Source organism: Prionailurus bengalensis, chromosome C1, assembly GCF_016509475.1.
Source record: "Prionailurus bengalensis isolate Pbe53 chromosome C1, Fcat_Pben_1.1_paternal_pri, whole genome shotgun sequence".
NCBI lineage: Eukaryota > Metazoa > Chordata > Mammalia > Carnivora > Felidae > Prionailurus > Prionailurus bengalensis.
Genome location: NC_057345.1, coordinates 143,177,542 through 143,203,810, shown reverse-complemented (window position 1 = coordinate 143,203,810; position 26,269 = coordinate 143,177,542). Strand labels below are relative to the sequence as shown.

Genomic DNA, 26,269 nt, shown 5'->3' with positions numbered 1-26,269 from the left:
GCGAGTGGGGTGGGGATTTGCTATAACTGACCACCATTTTAGTTTTGTCAGCATTTTGTGAAAGAAAAATTAGAAGAAATGACACAACCTGGTGAGGTGCCTTTGGGACCATGAGACCATGGTCCCCTCAGGCTATGTGGTATTGTGGAAGTCATCTATATCATACTTGCTTACCTGGCGTTTTCCAGTGTAGTCACTGAACTTCTATTTTCTAGTTATTTTTTTTATTTTTTTTTTTATTTTTTTTTCAACGTTTATTTATTTTTGGGACAGAGAGAGACAGAGCATGAACGGGGGAGGGGCAGAGAGAGAGGGAGACACAGAATCGGAAACAGGCTCCAGGCTCTGAGCCATCAGCCCAGAGCCCGACGTGGGGCTCGAACTCCCCGACCGCGAGATCGTGACCTGGCTGAAGTCCGACACTTAACCGACTGCGCCACCCAGGCGCCCCTATTTTCTAGTTATTTTGATAGGCATTGGGTCAGATGGTCTAACTCCTATTAACATAAAGATGAAAAAGACATAGTTTCTGCCCTTTAAGGATACATGGTCTGGCACTTTTTTCCAAGGGGAAATAGGTATTTCTTCAAAACTATGTTCTGAGGCAGCAAAGCTTTAGGAAACATCTCAGGACCCTAACACTACTATTCGTCCATCATGTACCAATATCCCCTTTGCTCATAGATTCCACCTAAGAAAAGACTCTGCAACTGACCCAAGTCCAGCTCATACCTGTGTTTCTGACACCCCTTTCCATTTTTGTGGCTTTTTTTTCTAAATCTACAGCAGCCTTTAAATTGACCTCACAGATTCCTGGCTCATTTCCTTTTCTTTTGACTCCGTTAAGAATCAGATATCTACAGCATAGTCTGCATGGGTTTTGATGACGGCAGTGTCATTAGAGCTCAAAATGTGGATTTTCTTTTCATGTGTGTCATTTAGTTCCTGCAACTAGTATTTATGGAGGATCTTCTATGGAATGAAGCATTTGGGTACAAAACTGAGTAAGACATGGTTCTTGTTCTTTAGTTGTTCATCTTGCAGTGGAAGGAGCAGGTTTATTGGACAAAGTACATTGTCATGTGTTAAGCCTATTAATAGAAGTAGAGAAGGGCAGAGTGCTAAAGGAATATAGAGGAAGCAGTATTTAATGTATGAGGGAGTTGGGGAAGGTCTTTGTGACATTTACACTGAACTCGCAAGAAGGAATGACTTCACCAAATACAAAAAGTTGAGGGTGGAGTGTGGCATAGTGGACGAGACTTCCCAGACAGAGTGAACATTGTGAGCAAGGGTCTGAAGATATGAATGATCATGGAGTCTTTTGCCCCCCTCCCCCAAATTATCAGCACATTGTAAATTGAGATAATTGTTTTCTTTGAAATAAAGATGTTGTTAAAGCAACACCAGTACATCATACCTAGATTATTTAATTTGTAAGAATCTAAATCTGAACAGGACTGCTCTCCCAGTCAGGGCATGAAGACAATTTGGTGTGGACCCTCTAGGGATGCTCATGTTCTGGGTTTTCTTATCTTCAAAAAATATCCATATTTCATTTTGTAAGCCTCTGTGTGTGTGTGTGTGTGTGTGTGTGTGTGTGTGTGTGTGTTACTCACTACACTGTTTTGGTAGCCAAAGTGCAGAAGTAGCCAAGGAGTTCAGGGCCATTCATGAATTATTCGTGTATTTATTGAAAACTATGCACAAGGCTCTGTGCTAGACAGTGAGGATATAATGGTGAATAAGAAGCTACAGGTTTTCTCTTTCCATAGAACTCACATTCTGGAGAAAGGTATTAATTCATCAGTTTCACTAATGCATATTTATGGAGGGTAAGGTGGGAGAAGGGATAGGGTTCCAGGCAAAGGACTCAGAATAGACAAAGCAGAGTGGTTGTGGGGTGTGTGTGATGTGTCCAAAAAGAGCAGACTGGCTGTACAGAAGAGAATAAAGGACACAGGGGGCAAAATGAGGGGTGACAGAAGAGAAACATCAAGCCATGCTAGACCACATTAAATATTTGGGTCTTCATCTTAAGAGCAACAGGAAGCCTTGAAAAATTTCAGACAGGATCTGACACAATCTCATTTTTGTTTGGAGGAGATATTAGGTACCCAATACATATTTGTGGATGTTTATTTGATGGCCAAATGGATCTGTACATAAACTGTGCTGTCAAATCAGAGAGAAAAACTCCCTCTGGGAGGGAAAAACATGAATTTCTACCTAAAAGTGGTAACAGTAGAGAAAATGCCATATAACAAGTTTCACCTTAAAAAACCCCTAAACTAAGGTTTACCCCAGATAGCAAATTAGGAAGCTTGGGAAAGTGGTTTGCCCAAAGCCACGTAGTAAGTTGGTGACTGATTTATTTCTGCCCTGTCGCATCGGTGAGACTGAGTTCTTCCTTCCCCCTTTCCTGCTTCTCTCCCCTGCTGAAGCTTTGCAGATAAAGGAATCAGATTACTCTCCAGGATTGCAACCATCTCCTTGGTTCAGTCTCTGTCTTCGAGATCTCCAGTATCGCTACCGTGTCGTCCCTCTGTCAGCTTCCAGGAGGATGCAGTCCTGTCCTGCTGATACTCAAGTCCCCAGCCTCTAAAGTAGTGCAGAGCAGGTGGCAGTGTAGAAGCTGTAACTGTTAAATTAGCATGAATAATATTAGCTAAATGATGTATAGGTGACAGAGAGGAGGCCAGCTGGACTAGTCTCCTCAGTTCATTTTGGAGAAGAATGGAAGGTAGAGTTACGTAGCATTAATGAAAATTGTGGCTATGTGGAATGTTTTTGTCAAGAGATTGGCAATTTTTTTTAACAGAAATTTTAGGAAGTGAGAGATTTCTGAGTAATATGTCAATCACAGGGAGGGATCTGTCATTTTCTGTCAAGTTGAATAGGCCATGGGAATTTTCTACCTTACCCACACTTGCTCTTTTATGAATTATGAAGTATTATTTTTTTCCTGGAGCCATCAAGAATGGCAGGGAGGAAGGGAGCTACTCCATATATTCATCCTTACTTTGAGTGTCTGTAGGGTTTTCCGTCTCTGCCTTTTGATCCCTGTCTCTCTCTGTGTCGGTCTTTCTCACACTCCTCTCGCCTCCTTGGTCAGAACCAATAGTGGCATGTGTTACAGGATTTCCACGGGGGACCTTTTCTTGGCAGTGGTTTGTGACAGGTTGGGGCAGTGCAGGAGTGGCTGGTGGGGGTGACGGAAGTCAGTCCGTTGGGAAGGCCGGAGTGCTGGGTATCCGGGAGCGTGGGTATCTCGTGTGCTGGGACACACAGGAGAATGTGGCGCTCAGTGTGGTGGCTGCAGGGTCAGGGTGCTTTCAAGCTGAGAAGGCCTGGGCATGCATGCCAGCTTCAGCATAAGGAGCAGCCAGCCTGGCCAGAGAAAGCAGGTAGGCAACCGGGAGGAGGCTGGCATGAAGTTAAGTAGGGCAGCGGGAGGCAGGATGCTGATTTCAGCTCTGCTGGCTGAGACGAGGGACCCAGGTAGGGATGGAGAGGACCAGGCCAGCATCAGAGGCAGGTAGTAGGAATCCCATCCCAGAGGCAAATCCCATCCCACGGCTTTAGGCCAGAATTTAAAGAAGCAGCTCAAACTTGTGGAGCACTGAGTTTGTACCAGGCACCATTCTGAGCACTTTCCTGTATCAAGGCTTTTGATCTGCATGATAATCTTAGGATAATCTTCGTTTTATAAATGAGGAAATTGAGGCACAAAAAGACCAAGTGGCTTGCTGAGTGTTATCCAGCTGGGAAGTGGCACAGTGGGGATGTGTTAGGAGTCCCTGCTCTTAACCACTCTGTTCCATAGTATTCCTCTTACACCGTGCCTGGGAGTACCATTCGCACAAACTGCAGTATGTGGGGGGCCTTGGAGCTGGGCGAGGTAGGTGGCCCTGATTCCATACTACTTCCTTTGGGAAAAAAAAAAAGACCAATTCTTCTTTTCTGCCTTTTAATGTGCCAGGCACTTTCCATGCACCCTTCATATATTAACTCATTCAATCCAGAACTATTCTTATCTCCATGTTACAGATGAGGCCCAGAGAGAGTCCAGGATGTGCCTCTCTAGGTAGTAAAGTCTAAACTCAAACTCAGAAAACTACTAAAAGGGGAATCGATGGTAGTGTTTTGTATTTCTGTTTCCATTTCTTTGTCTGCTCTGCAGGTACCACCTGTCTGAATCACATCAGGGAGGAAACAGGGGTTACAATATTAATGCTTACAGTGCCGCACAGATTTCTAGAGGTGAATGAGTGGATTAATAGTTGCAGAACAGAAGAGGGAGAAAATCATCTAGCACACTGTGTTCACTTAGTAAACCTTAAACAAAAACAAAGAGCAAAACAACCCCAAGGCTGAATTGGCAAGGAAAAGCCTTGGGTTTGTGCTTTAGCCCATAGAGTCAATAAGAATCCAAACACTGTTCCTTTGTCTCTCTCTGACCTCTCAGAGTCCTGCTATAGAACATATAACTACGCTGGCTTAGAAAAGTGAAATTCTGGAGAAATCTGGATGGAAAATCAGATAGCAGAATTCCCCTTTGCTTCCAAATCAGTACCAGCTGTCTTGATCATGGCTTTCTAGAGCTCAGAGCTAATCAGCTAGCTTTTCACTTTTCTCTCCCTCCTGCCCCGCCTCCCAAGACAAGTGCAAAAGAGAAATGCTTGACCTTTGACTGCACTGCCGACTCCATGGGTTTGCTGACCACAAAGCCCAGCCCGGGTAAGGGAAAGGAACTCCATATCCATAGGTTTGAAACCAACAAAAACCAAACTCTTCCCTTGAGATACCGAAGAGAGCTTTCCTGATTTGTCGAAAGCCATAACACTTCCTCCACTGAATGGAGCTCAGATGAGACATTTGTCAAGTTGCAAGAACTACCTCCATACCAAGAATCGCGTGGACTTTACAAAATAGAATCAGGTAGGCGACGCCATTTCATGGGGTCTTGTGACTTTGAACTGCGGATCGTAATGAGAGGTGGCTTGAATGGAATTGGTGAAACACACATTCCGCAGAGCAGCCTCAAAATGGAAGGCAGCCTTTCTGGGAGGCGGCTATGTAGTTTTGGAGGCTACTCAACATGAGAGGTAGTTGTGTTCATGGAAACACCAACACAAGCTGAGCCACAAGGTTTTCAGACTTGTTCTCACTTTAGCCTGACATTGGAGAAGGAGACTGGTTGTGGGTGGTTGTCTCTTTTATCCTCTCAGCCAGTCACTGAACTAGAGAACTCTTCAAGTTAAAACCCTGAGGGTGCCAGGCCCTTAGCTAGTTTTCACCTCATGCTGCAGCGAGAATTGAAATGTGGCCCTTGGAACTTAGACTTGCTGCAATCCCAAGGCCCTTTTATCAAAAACTAGGGACTTGAGATGATCTGAAACAGACCCAGGAAGCTCCCAGGGGTCTCTCAATACTTCTCCGCCAGCTCTCAGTTCTGAGAATATAGGCACAGAGATTGTCACTTGCAAATTCTCTTGGAGTTCATTTTCCTAGAAACTCCTTAGAGTTCCTTTGGGGAAGTCCAGAATGAATCTCTCACTAGAGTTCTTCTGGAACTCTGGGATTAGCCTGAGTATTGGATTGAAGTCTTTAGGTGATTTGCGGGTGTGGTGCTTAGTCTGTGTAGATCGAAATCCTAGGGGCAGATTCCCCAGTCTGTTCGTTGATTTTTCTCTTGTCAGATGCGGGTGACCAAATGACTTGGGATGGGACCACTTTTAGGATGAAAGTAAGAAAAGATAGGGGTTTTCCCCACCAAAGTGACCTGCTTCTATTTTTGCCAAATTCCTCCTGGGAACATGCCCACTGCTTCTCATCCCTTATCTTGAAAACCCCATCAAGAAGGGAGTGGGGAGGGGAGCCTGGCTCATTCAGTGATGTGGCTTTTGATCTCAGGGTAGTAAGTTCGAGCCCCATGTTGGGTATAGAGATGACTTAAAAATAAAATCTTAAAAAAAAAAAGAAGGGAGTGGGGAAGGAACACTCAAGTATAAAAAATTGTGCCTTTCAATACAGCATTTTAACCATTCTGGTATTAAAATGAGGGCTGGATTAGGTGACCTCTGAGGTCCTCCCACCTCTAACAGTTTTTGGTTCTGAGTCCAGCATTCTTGTAATGTCCTGGAAGCAGACCAAGCCAGCCTGCCCCTGCTTCACATTGTTCTTAGTCCTGGAGAGGCTGAGTTGCAGGAGTAACTACGGGATGCTCTGCTCTATCCACTGCCTCCCTCCTGGTGTCCCACTTGCTTATTGCATACATTTGTGTATCACAGAATGAGCCCCTCCTCCTTAAAAACCTCCTTTGGACTCTCACATTAGCTGTCGGGAGCACTCCAAGGCCAGGAAATGCAGGAGAGGTGCCCAGTTTTCCCAGTAGGGAGCAGTTTCTCTCACCTGGGTGAGTTATGGAAGTGGACTGCCTCTCGTTTCACCTGTAATTTAGTTGCCTATTTAAAGATACTCCAGAAATACCTATACTCCCAATTGAAGTGGTAAAGTAAGGAAATGATCTAGAAAATCCAAGGAGAGAAAAGACCCTCTTGCCTCAATTTTCTGCAGATTCTGGTTGAAATACCATATGGCTGTAGTTAATTATAATAATAGAGTTTGATACAAGAATTTGAGCTTCCAAATCCTTTGACACAGTCCTCTTGCTTTATGGAGGGGAGAGCTGAGGTTCAGCCCGGCAGGAACTTGCTCCAGGACCCACAGTTGTCAACAGGTAGAGCTGGCCCTGGGTTTTTTCCCTCTGAAATCTTGCCAGTTGCCCCCATCCTCTTCTGCCATTTCTCCCTCTGCGATGGCACAGATGACATCCTGTATGAAGGTTCTGAAGGACATTTGGGGTTCTGAAGGACAGATGAATCCCTTTGCCATCTTTTATATTTGAAAGTGACTAAGTATTGGTGCTGTTTCCTAGGCATGCAACTATGATTGAAAGATATCGGTAGGTCAGTGCAGACCCAGAAGAACAGTGCTCTGCTCAACAGCTGTAACTCTTGGGTTGCCTTTTGTGATTCAGGTTTGTTCCTTTAAGAGTTACGCTTTTCAGAGATACTGGCTAGAAGCACAGGTCTTATTTCCTAGGTCCAGGGCCAGCCAGTTACTCCTGTGCTGAGCTCCCGTGAACTGCAGCCAATGCCTTCCGGCTGACAAAGCAGGGTTGTCATTGATAAGTGTTTATGTTGCACTTTAGATTTCAAAGTTCTTTCTCTGAGTTATTTCTTACCTCAATTTGGCAGGTGAAGAAACTAAAGCCCGTAGAAGTGGTGACTGGTCCAGAGTCATCCAACCAATTAATGCTGAAGCTGATATTGGACTCAGAGCCTCTGAGTTTCTGGGTCACTGCTTACCCCAGTGAGTCATGCAGTTTCTCTAGATTATGTTTTTTGCCCATCACTAACTTCTTTTTTTCCAAATTTAGCTGACTTCTCTTAGTGTGAGCTATAGAGCTCTCCTGTTTGAAGGCTGCAGAACCTTATTGGTTGACCAGAAAGCATCTGGGTAAGCTCCAGCGTGGGCCCTGTCCTAGGTCAAGCTGAATTGTGGTGTGGTGGGAGCACAGGGAGAAAGTAGGCATTTTCTGTTTGGGCTTTGGGAGATGATCAGTGCCGTCTTAGGAATTTTAAAGGTCTAAGTATTGGAAAGGGGGTGAGAGATTGAAGTTAAATACTAGTTGTCACTTATAGGAGGTTAAAAATGTCAAGTTAAAAAGACATTGAACATTTTGCATCTAACTACAAGCCTTTGAGAGTCTTTGGGCTTCTTTTTCAAACTTCAACAGTTGGGTCATGGAGGTATTTTCTTACCAGTGGGGCAGAGAGACTTCAGCGAGAACATTGAAAACTTTTACAGCAGAAATTCCCACAAGAAATCTTACCATCTGTTTATTTAACATTTTCCTTTACCTTGGTGGTTTTTTTTTTTTAATTTTAAGTGACTTATTGCCTGTTTGACTTAAATTGCATCTGTTAAGCAGAGATGTTGGATGGAGACTAGTATCTGTTTGCCTGTCTTTATACAATATTCTCTGAAAATAAAATTTCTCCTTTGCTCCCCCACCCCCCACCCACCCATTGTGAATTTAATTAAGAAGGTGAGGAGTTGTGTTTGAAGTATTCAAGAGTCTGCCTTTCCAAGCATTCCAAGCAGCCTTTCAGATATCGATAAGTGTATATTGCAGAACTACACAGTACGGGCGAAACAGGAAGCAGCTCTTGGCTGGGTAGGATGCTCTGAGGCGCCCTCCACTCTCCAAGGGAACGCTCTTCAGCTGACTGAAGCAGGGAAGCTGAGCCAATCACAGGCCGCTTTCCTAGCTCAGTCACCAGTCTGTGGTTGAGGAAGGGTTTTGCTTTTTTATGCTCTGTATTGGGAAGGCAGATAAAATGCCAGGGCTGGACTGCCTCTGGGGATAACCTCACCCTGTGTGATGTGAATGAATAGCATCTTGCCTAGTAAATCCACAGGAATTGATAAGGCAGACGCAGTTCTTCCAACAGGCCTTTTCTATCTCTTAGCTGTAGCTGGGGCTTCTGTAGCAATTTTATTTTTGCCTTGAAAGAAGTGCTCTGGATTCTCAGACCTCCATGTATGACAATTTGTACCTGCATGGAATTGAAGACTCGGAGGCTGTAAGTATTTTCACAGATAGCTGATTCCCTCTCCCCTCCTCTTCCTCCTCTCACTATAACCACCCCCCCCCAACCCCATTTCTTAGGCAACGCAGGGAACATGGAGCTGAAAGCCAACATCATTCGGGTGCTTGCTAGCTGCTGTGTAAATGCTCTCTGTGTAGTTTGGAGTGAACAGAGATTATTTTTTATTATATAATTTCTTGTCATGCAAAAAAGAAATTAGGGTGCTTGCAAAGGCATCTGAGAGTGTAGGCTGTTCGGATTTATACATTACTCAGTCCACGTTTGATCTCACGAGGGGTAACTGCTCCTTGTAGCCTGGCTTAAACTATGCAGAAAGTGCCTATGTTTTCCAATAGAAGGGTTCACAGGAAAGGCTCATTCATTATATAATACACATTGTTTATTGAGCTAGCATGAATGGAAGTTGTTCAGCTGTAGCTGTGTTACGTGCTTTCTGGCCAAACAAGTGGTGCAGATCTGCTTCTTTGTTAAGGAAATCAGATACAAAGGTTGTGGTCATAGAACACCCCAGTGCAGAGGCAGAGGGTAGAGTCACTGTACTCTGCCCTGGAAGACTGAAGTAGGCTCACGTGTGTTTTGGCTGAGAAAACTGGACTCCTTTCCCTCCGTAGGTCAGGCTCATGTAATCTATTAAAATCAGGATGAAAATGGTTTTCTGAAATCCCTAAAATCATACCACCAGAATGTTAGCTTTCAAATATAGGGTAAAGCTGATTGCCGAATCTTTTACTATGGCTAGTGGCAGTTCTTGATTTTTCATCAATCATCTAGAAACCATGCAAGGTAAAATGATTTGTGGTGGCTAATGGGACCCGCTGTGGGGAGTCTGAATTTTATAGGAGTGCAATGCCATACATGTTGCTACATTTGAAACAGGAAATGTGTTATATAAGATTCCCTGGCTAACCCACCAAATAAACAGACCATAACAACAATAACAACAAAAAAGCCCCATGGTACACATCAATGCAGACATATGTATCAAATGATGTACTCTATTAAAGATAGAAATTCTCTGTTCTGATAAGGCATTCCATATTTCCTTCCTGTCTGTGTGTTAGCTTTGACTCTAACTCTGTTTCTGCAAAGTCTCTCTGAGTGTTGCCCAGCGTGCTTGTAAATTATCACACTGCCAGTTTATTGCAAGGGACTGTAGTTTGAAACATTGGTGGCTGAAATAGAGAAAGTCCACACGTGCAAGTGGGGTGGAAGAATGGAAAATGCAACTATAGGAGTTCAGTAAACCATCTGGGGTTCTTCAGGAAGCCTGATTATTTCTCACACCCCTTCTCTCCACACTCAGTTATGAAACATGTGATGCCTTATTGGATTGTAATTTTTATTCGCGACCATCGATTTTACCTCGGGCACTGTGTTGCACTTAGGTAGATCGGAGTTATTTCGGAATAACAGGTTATTTTTGAAACAGAGTCGGCTAGGAACTAATGTATCCAGCACCTTGTTCTCTAGAACTGTATAAATTTCCGATGCACTGGTTCAGAGGGGAGCCATTAGAAGTATGAAAGCATTTTTTTTTTCCTTTTGGTCAAGCCTCACAGGACAGCTGAGTTTTTCTGGAGGGGAGGGGGAGAGAGTGAAGAGTGCAGTGATTTGACTCTGGCGGTAGTTGATGGCGGGTAGTGCTAGGTACTGCAGTGCTGTGCTCCTGGTGACTCAGTGGTGGCCAGCAGCCTGAGATCCTCGGGGATCTGCGGAGACGAGGAAGGTGGGAAACCCAAGGAACGAAGAAAGACATCTGGCCAATCCTCACCTGAAAGTATGGGAAGCTTTCGGTTGGGTGGGACTGAAAGCGTGTCACTTAAATTAGAGGGGAAGACAGAGGTGTTTGGAGGGGTGAACTGACTCAGAATGCTCATTTGAGTTTATTTGTTTTTATAAGGAAGAATAATGTGATGTGTTACCCAAGATGGTGTGAACAAAGCTTCAAGCCAATGGAGAAGACTAGGCCTAAATAGCTGACCCGGTGAAGTGAGAAATAAAGCCACAGCTGGAGTGCCACATCCTCAGCAGTCTTTCTCAGTGCCAATGCATTTATGGCTGTAAGTGTGGGGTTTGCCCAGATTGAAGCAAAGCTCTTGGATCAGGTCTGGTGGATAGGTGTGGACAGGCTTTTCTCCAATGACCAGCTGCAGTCCAAGAATATACAGGCACTAAAAGCTGAGTACGGCACTTTCTCTGGGGGGCTGGGTTGCCATCCACATATTTCCGACCACTCTGCGCTGTTGAAAATGCCTTTGCGGGGTGTGTGGGGGTTTAACATGTGATAAGTGATTGTATTCAGCGTGTTCACACAGTAAGTCTGTAATGAGATCATCTTGCCTAGGGACTGATGATATTTTATTCTGAGTAAGAATAAAGCATTATTATACACTGTTAGCACCTCACATCCCCGCAGTGTGAGAGAGACTTTGGTACTGTTATGCAAGGTTTTTCTTAAGATTCTGGTCCAGAGATAGATATTAGACTTCTAATACCCTAGCTTTTCAGTTGTAATCTCCGTATTTCATGCTTTATATGTATAAAGAGAGAGGAACAAGAGCCTTGTGGGAACACACTTGAGTCTGGGCATTTTAGATTCTTGAGTTCTATGGAGCCTTTTTGGACAAGTCCGTTAGCTTCTGCCCTGGTTTCCAGGAGAGTAGTTAATTGTTTGCATCATTCAGAATACGAGGAAGTGCAAAAGATGATTCAGTGCCCCACAGCAAGGGCTCTGCGCAGGAATGGGAGATTTCACGCAGAACATCACCTTACTCCTTCTGTTGCCTTGCCATGGATAAAGGAATGTGTGCTCCTGAATGAGACCATACCCAGACCAGGCCAGTTACAATAGATCATGCACACAGACTTGTACTATGTTGTCTTCTGTGTCAGGATTGCCTTATTCCACTTTTCACTACCTGCACTTGGTCTTAATACAAGTCCAGGTGCCAAGATACTTTTCACTCATTGAGCCTCCAGTATACTCTATGTACTTTTTATCGATCAAAATAGATTTTGATAGATCTGCTCATTGGTATACATGTTTCATAAATGGATTCACTGTATATTTTGGCTGTTGTGAGATCATTATGAGTAGATTTATTTTTTTATTCAGCAGGGGTTTATTATACACACAATAGCAGGGATGTTCTTATGGGGATAAATGGAAGAAGCAAATAAGTAGAAAAAGTTACCTAAAAATCCACCCCAAGATAATGACTGTTATCATACTGCCTTGTATCTTTTCAAACTGTCAATGCACATATCCGTGAATATGCCATTCTAAACCTGCTACTGTGTGTGTATTGCATCCTATGCTGTGAAATGATGTTCTCATTTGATAAAAGATTCAGCACACTAGGACTAGACTGGCCCGTGCAAGAGATGCTTTGCAAAATTTAAAACTCCTGCACAGACCTTCTGTGACTTTGAGCAATTTAAATGAAGTATAGATTCTTAGAGTATTTTGCAAAGTGAAGCCAGGGCTATTTGCACATAGAATTAATAGTTGATTTCTCCAACACAATTGCTTCCATTTCCAAATGCTTAAATTCTAAAGTACTGAGAGGGAGAGACATGATCTTTTTCAGTGAAAAAGATGATCAGATCATAATTCAGGGCATTTACTAGAGAGGAAAATATATTCTCTGTAAGTCACAGAAAGGAGCATAATGTATTTACTAATACTGTTAGAAATGTTACAGACGTAAAAGTTAAAGTGAAGGTGAATTTTACAAACTATAATGTGTATGTAATATCTGTATGTACATATAAAAGCACATATTTACATTTATATGTACCTATACATTATTATAACTATATGTTAATTATTTAAACTACTCACTTTCTATAAGCTGCACAACTCTGCACGTTTGCCTAAATGTCTGTGTTCCTGCAGGTGTATGCACACTGTATGCCCTGTACATTCATATATAGATATGCTCCGTGCTTTGTTAATTAATGGTTAACGCTAAGTGGGAGATTTCTGCTGCACAGCTTTTGGAGATGAAAAATTAACTGCTCTTGACATAAAGAAAGATACCCGAGAGGGTTGAAAGACACACATCCACAAGAGAATAAAGAATTGCTGTTTTCAAAGATATAATATAGTTCTTTTAAATATGAAGATATGTCCTTGTGCTTGCTAGGAAGGAGGATCAACTTCAGACAGACGGCTTTGTGTGTTTAGGGACTTTTGGAAGAAGACTCTAGAGATACTAAGGATTAGATGCCTTTTGGAAATGAGAAGGCTGGAGGTCTTTATGGTTTGGCAGATCAGAGGACCTTCTGGGGTTAGAAAGTCTTTCTGGCCTATTTCTAGAGAATGAGACCTGTTCCGTTAAAGAATCCAAGGTCTGTTGGCTTCACTGGCCAGAGAGGAAAGACAAATGTTGCTCATGGTTTGTGTAAGAAATTTGAGAAAATCAACCTGTTTTACTCAGCTGAGTGATTCTGGTATTTGTTCAGAATCTAGGTGAATGATGAACAGAAACTTCTCTTTCATCAATCAGTTCTTAGCAATGATGGTTTTCTAAAATATATGTTGAAATGATTTCTAGATGTAGTTGTCATTGAGCTATAGAAATTCCTTAAATCTGATTAGAACCCATGAATTTGCCTCTCCAAGGTCATCAGTCTCATCACTTTCTCTGCCATTTCCACTTTCAAGTGACAGAATGATGTGTTAGGATTGATCCCCACATTTTCTCTGGGACTTCGCTGTCTTCTCTCCTGTGGGTGTTCTTCTTCCTATTAGATTATGATGAGTCCATCAGGATTTAGAATATAGCCCTGTGACTCCCTCCACATGTGCTTAGTGAACACTACATTTTTTTATGGTACAAGGTATTCTGTAGGAAGGTCGACAATTACTAGGAAAATACGTACTTTTAGGGTGAAGGTGAGCAAGCATCCTTGCTTTACCCTTTCCTTTTCTATCAGAGTTCAGTGTAGACCTTATTTCTATGTGGGTGGTTCTCTCATCATTCTGCTCTCCATCTCCCTTTAATATCCCTTACCTGGGTAAACTGAGCCACCGGAAGAGGACAAGAAGACATAACTGGACTGTTAACTGTTTTTTGTTACCTCTCTTCCCTCCTCCACCAGTCCTTTGCAATGATCATCATGTCATGAGCTCAGATATCCATGAGGCTAGGTTAAAAATTATGCCAAGAAAACTCTGTAGATACTCTGTAGCTGATCTAAATCAGGCTGATTTACTTGCCTTTGACGTGTTTTCATTGGGCCACGCTGACTTGAAAAACAGTAACAACTCTAAACCTCTGGACTGGTAAGGACACTGGCATGTGACCTTACTTGAGACCAGGCACCAGTAGGCCACTGCTTGGTGTGTAAACTCAAGGGATTTTACAGTTCATATAAAATAATGGCAAGCAGGTTGGGAGTTGTAGATTTTTATGGCTTGGACTTTGAACTTTTTAAGATTCTGGAGTGTGAGTCTAAGCTAAAACCGTGCAGCCACTCTTGCAGTTCTCACAGGTAGACCAAAAGGAAGGCGGCTCAGATAGCTCACGTGATAGTTTGCAAGATCTAAATAGAAAAGTGCTTGGGCTCACTCTGCATTCAGGTATTCTTTTATAATATAAATATATAGTTTTAGTAATAAGCATTTTTCTCTCGTCTTAAATGGTGCCATAGTACCAGTACTTCCTGCGTCCTATTTTTGTTTCTTTTGCATCTGTTCAGGAGGGATGCCAGGCTGGCTCAGTTGGTGGAGCATGTGACTCTTGATCTCAAGGTTGTGGGTTTGGGCCCCACATTGGGTATAGATATTACTTTAGAAAAAAAAAAACCTTAAAAAAAAAGAAATAGCGAAACGTCTTAAACTTAAAACAGGATGTTTTGAATTTGCTTTCAGCCTTTTTGTTCAGGAGAATTGATGTAAGAGATACACCCTAACACAAATATCGGCAGCTGTCAATTATTCAGGAGCTTGATTGTATAATTTGTGAATAATTTAATTCTTATTTTGCCTTTTGAATCCTATTACTCCTTAATCTTTCTTCTCTTTTTAGCTTGAGCATCATATAACATAAAAGATTCTGACCTTCAGTGGTTTTCTTTATTAGCAGATTTGTTGAAAAGTTTGGTGAGTAAAAGGGTTGTATTTAAAATTTTTTCTCAATCTTTTAAAAAATTACTCTTTGTACTTTGTATCATGAACTAATAATGTATTGCAATAATGCTGGGATTAAAAGCGGAGACTCTGTGCAGGATTGCCAGGGATTACGTCTCAGCTCCCCTCTTCCTAATTTGTGGCCTTGGGTACATTTCTTAAACTTTCTGTGCCTCGGTTTCCACATTATTAAAGTGTTAATAATAATAAACCTACATCTTGGGTGTTTTTGAAGATTAAATAAGGTACTATGTGTAACCCTTAAAACATGTGTTTTCTGCTATTATTATTCTTCACATCATGAATATACTTAAGCTTTTGGCATGCTCCTTTCTCTACAGGTTTTGATATTTCCATCAAATCCTTTGGTTTATTTTCAGATCATTTGCATGGTTTTTGACAGTGCTTTCCAAAAATATTACAGTGGTTGTCAAGTGAAAGAATGTACTAATCTCTTCAGGCCTTCTGATTAGTTTGTTGTATTTTGTTTCAGAGAGGGGGGCAGTAGAGTCTAATTGAGGGAGCACAAGGAAGTGGAATTCTTGGTCTTTGCCACTGATTAGTAGTGACCTTGGGCAAGTCATTTGATCCCTCCAATTCTCAATTTTGCCTCCTATAAAATGAAAACTCTTTATTAGATGATTTCTAAGGTTTCTTCACATCGAGAATTCTGTTCTGTTTGCTGATAAGCAATTTCTTCAGTTTGGATACAAATGCCACCATATGCCATTTACTTTTTGAAAGGCTCAACTACCGTGGTGTTTTATATATACTGAGTAAGGTCTCCATATTTGGTCCCAGAGTCTGAACATTTGGCCTTTTCAGACTCTTTGAAGTAGGAAGTTGTGTCTGGTGCACACCTTTGAGAGGACTAGATTTTTGAAGAGGAAAGATGTTTTATTTAAGATTTTTAATTCTAAAGCCAGAATGGTGTTTTGCATATTGCTCATCTGCTTGCCAATACCCACAGTGCATGCCCAGCCCACAGGGATTTGAGCTGAAGACACTTGAGTCTCATCTGTAAGAAAAAAAAAATCAAAGACGAATGCTTTCTGAGAATTGAGTTTTTCCTAACTCTTATTGATAATTGAGGAGAGGTATTTCTGCTTTAAATGATCTCTATCTTTCCTTCTTGGCTAAATTGTCTGAGCTATGCACTAGGAGACTGTTGCCCCTAGCCCCCCCCCCAAAAAAAAAGTTTAAGTAATGATTTTATGATTGTAACATTGCCTAATCATCAAGAATGTTTATTTTTGGGTGTTTTCTTGCTTTACAAAATTTTCTTCAGTTCATCATTATTATCCTTTGGGTTGTACTAAAAGCGATAATCAATCAATTAGAAAACCAGAGGAATATAATAAATTCTAGGAGACATTCATTATTTTTTTAAGTCATTCATTTCTTTTAAAAGCTGTAACTATGCCTAATCTGTTTAATTTTTCTCTGTGATAAAATGAAAGGCAAAGGGATAAAGGGGACAATCTTTACTTCAGCCCAATCTCTTAAATAGTTCCTTAAATATTGTTTGAATAAAGTAAGAGTTGGAAGCAAATATTTATCTAGAAGGTAGAAAAATGTGGTGAATATCATGCTAAAATACCTGGTCAACAAATTAGTTCTCCAGTTCATTTCCAAAGAGTCATTGTTGATAGCTTAATATCATTTAATTTCAGTTGAAGTCCCAGAGATTAATGTCTTGGACTTATTTGATTCAATGGCTCTATTGATCCAAGGGACAGAATTAAGAATTAATTTATCAGATATCCAAATCATATTACAGTTGATCATATTGTTAATGCTTAGAATATAGAAATGGAATTAGAGTAAAGTTGATAAGGTAGGGAAGCACAGAACATGTGTTAGTTATCATGTTGCACTTTTTGAAGTGCTAGGATATTGCCCAGTAGAATAAAGTAGAGTAAGGAATAAAACCAAACAGATCAAAAAGGGCTAGCTTAGATATTTGATTTTTAAAAAAAATTTTTTTAATGTTTATTTTTGGGAGAGAGAGAGACAGACAGAGTGCAAGGAAAGGGGGGGAGGGGCAGAGAGAGAGAGGAAGATACAGAATCCCAAGCAGGTTCCAGGCTCTGAGCTGTCAGCACAGAGCCTGACGCGGGACTCAAAACTCAAAGACTACGACATGAGCCGAGGTGGGACGCTTAACCAACTGAGCCACCCAGTCGCCCCTAGATATTTGATTTTAAAAAGGAAAGACCATTCGATGGTCATGTTTAATTATTAGTTAACTGAAAACCAACAAATTGGTATGTGAAACATGATGTGTCTTCCTAAAGTGCTAATGTTATTTTTTTTTAATATGGTAACAATTTCTGAAGTTATATGTTGTATTTTATTGATACTAAGGCACACATTCCCCACCTTCCACCCCCAACATTTTGATACATCTAAAATAGAGCTACATCTTAAAACTATTGTTCTATTGGTGGTTTTTTTCTCTTAGTGATATGTAATCTAATGTTGATTTTTTAAATCATTGGTATCTTAAGTGAAATGAGGTTTTGGGGGGGAAATATGTAAATAATACAAAACTGCATAGTATGAAAAATTGGTTTTCCTTAACAACCTCCCGACCTGTTCATGTCTGTACAGGCAGCCATTTTTAACAACTCAGTGGGTATCCATTTAGACTCTTTTCTATGCATTGACAAACATGGGTATTTAGAAAAACATACTTATAAATGCACATATCACATTTGTAATTTTAAAAAGTATGAATACGATCATAATAAATATTTTCCTGTGACTTTTTTTCTTCACCAAAAAGTGTACCATGGATTTTCTCCATATGAATTTATTCTTTCTTATAAGCCGATGTACAGTATGGATTTACTGTAGCAAGTTTAGCCCACTGATAGATTTAGAATATTTCCTGCTTTTCAATCCTGTAGATAAATTCTTACATATGAATCTTTGTGTACACATGGAGCATTTCTCCAGAATAGCTTTCTGGAAGTGGAATTGCTGAGTTAAATGATTTATATATGTGTAAAATAAAAATTTAGCAAAATTAAAATTAAAATTTAGCAAAATTAAAGATTTATATATGTGTACTGGTGTGTATTGTAAAATATTTTTATATTGAAATAAACATTCCTTTTCGATTAAGACTAAAGCAAATTAGCTCAAAATGAAATAGAAGATTCCAAAGAAGTTTCTTGGTTGTGGGAAGCAGCATTAGGCTATGGCCTCCAGGTTTCATAAGAAGAATTTTTTTAGTCTCTGTTTATTATAATTTGATTTTAGAAACCCACAAAAACTTATGAAGCTCATCTGTCTTTACTTTATAAATGAAAAAAAAAACTGAGGCCCAAAGAAGTTAGGCAACTTGTGCAGAATGACCCAGACAATTTACTGTGGAACTGGACCTAGAGCTGTCCTCAGATCTTTAACTAGAGCAGTGGTCTTTTCATGATGCCAAATGCAAGGGTTAATAATATAAAAAAAAACTGTAATAACCCACTGAAGGGTGGTACAGTCATTATTTCTATGGTGCTTGCTTGACAGCTTACAAAGCAGTTGGGAGTTGGGAGAATCTCCAAAACAGAGAACAGATTGCTCTCTGACCCCAATGGAGAGACCTTTGGAATCCAGATTAGAGTCCCGGTTTCTTTCAAGCTTTCTTGTTTGATACTGCTTTCTGGTATGGTTGAAAGTCTCCAGTTTGATGGATTGAAATGACAGCACATCCACAAAACCTAAACGTACATAAAAGCTCAGTGCTAGAGAATGTCAGGAAGAGGTTTTGTGTTTTAGGAAATGTTAGAATTCTCACTATTTGTATGCAGGTCTTGGTGACAGTTGCACGTGGATGCTACATTTGGCCTTAGCCAAGAGTACCAAAGTTCCATTTTTATTTTGTTTTTCTTGTTTTCAATTCTCTCCATGGACTTTCAATTCAGGGAAACATTTGCATGAGTTAGTAGTGATGCATTTTTTTTAGTAGTGATATTTTTAAAAAGTAAAAAGGGATATCAATATATTTAAAAGACCAAAGGAACTATAAGTTATGAATGGGATTCCTTCAGAATCAATCAGAATCCCTACAAAAAATAGCATCCTCAAATTAGGATAATTTGAGAGGTTTAATAAATAGAAGAGGTGTTGTTAGGGTATAAGGAAACCACAAGGGATACCACAGTACTCCCAGGGCTGGTAATTGCAGAACTGTTACCTCCCTTAGGTGCGACACAATTAGGAAAGGGCATGGTTACAGGAACCCAGGAGAGCTGAGTTCTGCCAAGAAGGCTATCATGATATGGATACAGTCTTCCTTGGGGAGGGATATAGGCAGCCTACTGCCATCCCACATGGTGGGGGGAGCCAGGGAATCTCTTTCTCTTCCCTCACTCTAATCGATGCTAAGGTTCTGACTGGCCAAACACAACCAGAAGCCAAAGAGCAGAGCTTATGGGTCAGCAACACAGTGCAAAAGCAGAGGGGGGTGGGGTGGAAGGTGATCTGGAGGGGTAAATGGATGTTGATTTCATCCACATCACTGATGGGCCCTGTCTGACTATATTGGTCTCAGTAGATGACATCATGCAGTTTGAAGGCATTCCTAAACCACAATTCTGAAGATGTTAGTAAAGCTCTGAAAGAGATGCTGTTGGTGGTTTTCCATTGGAGATATGTGTTGGCTTTGATGTGCCAATAGTTCCACTACAATGGTGACCTGAGTTTTTCGTTCCTATACTCTGTTTTAAAATTATTATCAAGATTTGGAGTACTTCAACAAGGTCTAGAAATGGGATAAAATAAAAGGTTTAAATGTTAGTGTTGGGGAGAAGGTTTGAGAAGCCAAGTTATGTGGGCTTCCATGATTGCCTTCAAATACAGAAAGGTCTTCTGCTGATAATGAGCAGAGAGAGAAAAGCATGTAGCAGACCAACTTGTGGCCCCACTGTGCTCCACCATCATGACCAGATGAGAATAATTCTTAGAATGTGTCCTAATGTCATTACATTGTGATTCCCACCACATAAAACAGTGGGAGGATTGGTGGGAGTAAGGATTAGTGTTGTGAGATTTTGCACTTTTGACAACAGCCTCCTTGTTAAAGGATATATGGACTAAGTGGGGGGCAGGAAAGTCAAGAGGAGCGTTTCCTTTACAGTGTTGGAAGCAGAACTTGTTTTTGAAGGTAGATGAAATCCTTGGAAAATATTAGGATGGAGGTTAGGCCTTTCCCTTTTTAATAAAGGTAAGCAGACCATGGGTGTCTCTATTAAGAAGTCAGTGTTGACTGGTTGCTGGTTATACAGTGTGCAAAATTTGTGAGAATCCATTGAATTGTACACATACAATATATGCACGTTTCTGTATGTGCGTTATACTTCAATTAGAAATTTTAGGGGTCTCTTCTGGGAAAATAAGTCTAACTAGTGGGAATCTAGGAGCTGGATATAATAAAGGCTCTTGTTTCTAATTGTTAGGACTTGGGAAATGTAGAAGGGAGTAGATTCACGTTCTGACTATGTGCTGGAGTTCTGGGTTCAGAAAGAGCAATAAGTCTTGACCAGTAGGCCAGTTGGCCAAGGATGGGACACATGATTCATTGCTGAGAGATAGGAAGACCATATCCTTCTAGTGTCTGGAGCAGAAGCCTCTCTCATTGGTAGCTGCTCATCTTGGCCTTTTGTGTCATGCCCTCCCTGGGACAGGTCGTTATAGTAGTGCTCACACACACATGTGTGGCAGATATCTCACTTCTCTGAACACCATGATTTTTAAGGTAAGGGGGACTCTGGGAAGTAGCTTTTCTCCCTGCCTTTAGCATGGTCTGCACGGTCAGAGCCAAGCTGTTCTCAGCGGTGAGACCTGGTCCTTATGCTTCTAGAACCATGCCAGTGCCTCAGCAGAGAGTCCATTCTGGTGACAGGGAATAAAATGAAGATTGCAGCGAGTTGTGGATGAAGTTTATTGAAATAAGGTCCTAAGGTTCAGATGTTCACTCCTGGAAGGGTGTGCACTTGGTACATGGGTGTCCACACTCAATAGAGAAGTAGTGCATAAGTCTTTAAATACATGTAAGGAGCTACATTAAAGCCAAGCTAGGGTACATATTATATGAACACTGCTTGAATGTTTTCATTTTCAGAATGTATATACTTCTAAAATAACATGTTGTTTTTAGAGATTGGTTTCTTATATTATTTTTGTAGCTCTAATACTTAAATTATTATTACCACAGAGTGCAGTCTTGCAAGAAGGGTGAGGTGGGTCTTATAATTGAAGTACACTATTGCCATTTGTTGTTATAGATGCTTTCATTAGCTGTGGTATTTTGAATGGTGTTGTGTGTGTGAGAGAGAGAGAGAGAAAGAGAAGGAGAGGGAGAGGGAGAGGGAGAAATGCCTTGGATCAAAGCTACAATATAAAGAACTCTACAAGATATAACTATCAAGATTTTATTAGGACTGAATAGTATGTTGATAAATATGTATTGTTTTGCCCTGGTTTTGAAATATACACTGATAGAAAGGTAGCTAAAAAAAGTTGTTCATGCTACATTCCAAACTTAGTATAAATTATCCAAAGAATTTTAAGAGAAGGAAAAATAGAAAAGAATATAAATAAGGTAGAAAAAGGACAAGGAAATGCATAACCTAGATTCTGTGAAAGTTTTGATTCATATCCCTTTTAACTAAAATATGTTCTGGCAGTAAGATGTGCAACTAGTTGTTAGATTTTTCATTTGAGTGTTGCATTTACATAGAGAAGCTGGCTTTCAAATGCCAGCCAGCAGCCAACTCAAATACTAAAGATTTGTCTAACTCAGTGACTAGTTTAGTAAGACGATATCTTGAGGACGTTGAGGGGGAGGGCACACATCAGATACCTTGTTCTGGAAACTCAGCCAGAATCCTCTCAGTTGTGATCTATCTGATTCTTAGAGTATTTGAGTTTTCGGTTCTTAATTTAGGGCTTGCAGAGATGCTGTGAACATAAAACTTCACTTCTGCATACTTAACAGAAGATGGATAGTTTCAAAGCTAAAGAATGCCTTCCTGGAGAAGACTTGAGGATATTCAGTAGGCTCTGGCTATAATCTATTACCATTTCTGAGAAGCATAAAAAATGCCCATTACCCCATAAGCGTTTATGTTACGTGACTTCCAAGATCCCCTAGCCAAGGCCATTGATAGACTCTGGAAGCATTTCTTTATTTACGGATTGGACCTACTTCTGGGTGCTGAGTCTCCAGGGCATTTTTAGACCTTTCTGCTGTACTGGAGACAGATGAGACACTAAAAGGTACTCTCCCTCATTGTACCTACTTTTCAGTTTGAAGGAGCCCTCTTTTTTTGTGGATTACACATCGTGTTAGTGTTTTGCAGAACACTTTGGGGGAAATTATTTGCGGTAGGTAATTAGGAGCTGGTGGAAGATTTTTAAACGGGAAAGGTGTAATCAGATGTGCATTGGTCAGAGTGGAAGATGGATTTGGGGAGGGAGAATTCAGGCAGGGAGTCCAATTAGAAAGCTGTCGAAATAGTACAGGTGTGAGGTGGCGTAGGCCTCAACTAGGGCAGTAGCAGTGGGAATAGAGAGGAGGAGGTGAACTGAGAAATATTTAAGTCATAAATGCAGCAGGTTTAATGACTAATTAGCTTAGGAAGGGAAAGGAGTCTGGAATGAACCCCCCAACTTCTGGCTTGGGTGACTGACTGGTTGGATGATGGTGCCACTGAGATTGGCAAACTAGGCCATTTCTTCTGATGACTTTTTTTTTTTGTAAGTTTATTTATTTTGACAGAGAGAAAGCATGAGCAGGAGAAGGGCAGAGAGAGAAGGAGAAAGAGAATCTCAAGCCCATGAACCGTGAGACCATGACCTGACCTCAAATCAAGAGTCAGAGGCTTACCCGACTGAGCCACCCAGGTGCCCCTCTTCTGATGCTTTTTGAACTGACCCAAGGGAGCTCAAGTTAGAAGCAGGGTCCAGGTTCTAAAGTTTTCAATCCTTCAGCTGTTGGTCTCGATTCCTGGCTAAGAAAATTACTGGTTTCATTCCAAGGTCATGAAATAGGTTTGTTCTAGACAGCCAGGACCCACAGTGACCAGGAACTGACTGTAGAATAATTATGTTCTGGCTCTATGCATTCTGGCCCCTGTGCCCATCTTTATATATCCTAATATATGCATATCTGGAAACCATAGAGGAAATGTGCTCTCCATCTTGAGGAACTTCTTATTCTTAGCAAAGAATGTTCAAATCGATTTAAAAAAATTTTTTTAATGTTTATTTTTGAGAGAGAAAGACATGTGAGCAAGGGAGGGGCAGAGAGGGAGGGAGACACAGAATCCGAAGCAGGCTCCAGGCTCTGAGCTGTCAGCACAGAGCCCGATGTGGGGCTTGAACTCACAAACCTTGAGATCATGATCTGAGCAGAAGTCAGACACTTAACCAACTGAGCCATCCAGGCGCCCCTTCAAATTGATTTTTAATCATCTTTTTCCACAGTAAATGAGTATTATTCTAAGTAACAACTAGATTATTAAAAAAAGGGGGGCATTTGGGATATTGCTCAGATAGTAACCAGGAAAAAAAACCTATTTAAAAACAATCTTTAAAAAAAAATAATGTTGTATATGTTTATGTTTCTATTAAGGAGTGGAAGATCATAATATTTTCCCAGAGTATCTCTATCTCTTTATTTTTACAAAAAAAATTTAATGTTTATTTTAAAAAAATTTTTTTTTCAACGTTTATTTATTTTTGGGACAGAGAGAGACAGAGCATGAACGGGGGAGGGGCAGAGAGAGAGGGAGACACAGAATCGGAAACAGGCTCCAGGCTCTGAGCCATCAGCCCAGCTCCCGACGCGGGGCTCGAACTCACGGACCGCGAGATCGTGACCTGGCTGAAGTCGGACGCTTAACCGACTGCGCCACCCAGGCGCCCCTAATGTTTATTTTTGAGAGAGAGAGAGAGAGAGAGAGAGAGACAGCGTGTGGGGGGGGGGGGGGAGGAGCGGAGAGAAGGGGGAACCAGAATCCAAAGCAGCCTCCAGGCTCAAAGCTGTCAGCACAGGGCCCGTCATGGGGCTTGAACCCACAAACCATGAGATCATGACCTGAGCCGAAGTCGGACGCTTAACTGACTGAGCCACCCAGGTGCCCCTATCTCTTAATTTTAGTAGATGAGTCTCTGACCATTAATGTGATGTGCCCATTGATGTATGTGGAAAAAAAAAATGATCCCCTAGTCAAATAAGTTTGGTAATAACCACATTCTATGTCCCTTTCTCAAAGTTTCACAGCATACAATAGGCCACTAAAGTCTCTTAGCATTCTGTAATAAATAAAAAAATATATTTTGTTTAACCCAAAGATATTTCAAACTTCTTTGTCCTCAGAACCCATTTTTCCCCCTAAGGAATACCTATTAACTACTTGAAGAATTAGCATGCTGCAGAATTCACTGGAGGAAATGCTGGTGTAGTTACTTACATTGGACTTATTTGCTGGAAACATTCTCAATGTCTTAAATTGTGTGGATTTTATGGGCTGGAATGGAGTTTACATTAGAAAAGCATATATGTTTCTGGAGCCTTCTTCTCAGAGACTTTGATTCAATTAGTTTGGGATGGGGCCTAGGACTTGCATTGTTGACATACCCTCGAGAGATGATTTTCATGTAGACACTTCAGCACTTTGGTGACAGCACATGGTACTTAGTTTCCCTTTTCTTTCAGGTCCCAATTTATTTGTCCCATTTCCCTCTGGAGTAGCAAGCACTTTGAAATAGGAATGTCTTTCTTACTCATCTCCCTGCCCTTACATAGCCTTGCAAACCTCACGTACATGCCACAAGATAGGCACTCAATAAACGGTTGCTGGGAGGAATTGAAATTCAATAACCTTAATTCCTCAAGAAATCAAGAGGAACCCAGGGAGTGGTCAGAAATGATTGAATGTGATATATTTGTCAGGGATTCCCAAGGGATGGATGGAGATAAATATATATATATATATATATATATATATATATATATATATTTATATGTATGTATATACACATACACACACACACATATATATGTATACACATATGTGTGTATATATATATATATATATATATACACACACACACACACATACCAGCCACGCTATTATTTTATTCTTGAAAAATCAAAGTAAATTTTAAAATGGAGGCTAGCAGATTTAGGAAATTAAAATATCTTTATTTTTTAATGTTTATTTATTTTTGAGAGAAAGAGTGAGAGAGAGAGAGCAAGCTTGAGTGGGGAAGGTGCAGAGAGAGTAGGGGACAGAGGATGCAAAGCAGGGTCTGTGCTGACAGCCCCATGTGGGGCTTAAACTCACAAACCATGAGGTCATGACCTGAGCCGAAGTCGGATGCTCAACCAACTGAGCCACCCAGGTGCCCCTAAAAGGCCTTTATTTTTAGAAGAGCCAGAGTGTGATAAGGGAAACTCAGTCTTCTCTTCTGATATTTCCAATGGGGTTATGCTGATTGTAAACAAATTGGTGACACGAAGCCTCCCTCCCACCCTACACTCCTTACACTCTTTTCCGTAGAGTTCACTTCTCTTAACAATTTGCTTTTAAATAACAGCTTTATTGTGATATAACTTATATACCATACAATTCACCCATTCAAAGTATGCAGTTCAGTGGTTTTAGTATATTCATAGAATTGTGCAACAATCACCACAGTCAATTTTAGAACATTTTAATCACACCAAAAAGAAATTGCATACATGTTGGTAGTCACTCTCCATTTCCTGCCAATTTTCCCAGGCCTGGGCTGTTTCTGTGGATTGGCCTGTTCTGGATATTTTGTCCATGTGGGATTAGTCACACAACATGTGGCCTTTGGTGACTGGCTTCTTTGGCTTAACTTAATGTTTTCAGGTTTATCGTGTTGTAGCATGTATCAGCATTCCGTTTCTTTTTATTGCCATGTAATATTCCATTGTATGGATATAACACATTTTATTTATCTATTTGTTGATGGAAATTTGGGTTGTTTTCACTTTTGGACTGTTATGAATAATGTTGCTATGAAGATTTGTAGCAAGTTTGTGTGTGTATGTGGAACTTAACAGTTTCTTGACCAGTCACTTTAAAATGTAAGCCATTTTTAATAATTTGAGACATACTAGAGATATATACTAAAACCTTGGATTGTGAGTAACTTGTTCTGCAAGTGTTTCACAAGACGAGCAAACATTTCTAATAAATTTTAACTTGATAAACTAGTGATGTCTTGCAATACAATTAGTACATGATGGCAAATGTCGCATGATCACAACTGAGCCAGTGGTTCTCTCTCTCTTTCTCTCTCTCTCTCTTGCTGCGGGATTATGGGTGATCGTCTTTCATGCTCTGCTGCTCGGTCTCAGGCTGAGGTGTTTGGCAGAAGTCAGTGATTTTTCAGAACGTTGGAAGGTGCCCACGAC

The 26,269-nt window shown here is 40.8% G+C and overlaps 1 protein-coding gene across 3 annotated transcripts in view; it reads left to right on the top strand.

Annotated features, from left to right (window-relative positions):
• The window catches only part of CACNB4 (calcium voltage-gated channel auxiliary subunit beta 4), a 253,636-nt gene that overhangs the window by 102,312 nt on the left and 125,055 nt on the right, over positions 1-26,269 (top strand). Inside the window, exons 1-2 of one of the 3 annotated variants that reach the window (XM_043576714.1) lie at positions 8,363-8,654; positions 10,582-10,741. The exons of 1 other annotated variant lie outside the window; for it this stretch is intronic. In XM_043576714.1, coding sequence (XP_043432649.1) covers positions 10,736-10,741 — 6 coding nt within the window. In that variant the 5' untranslated portion in view covers positions 8,363-8,654; positions 10,582-10,735. Of the gene's footprint in view, positions 1-8,360; positions 8,655-10,581; positions 10,742-26,269 lie in introns of those variants that run through there. One more of the 3 variants, XM_043576712.1, reaches the window with a different exon arrangement.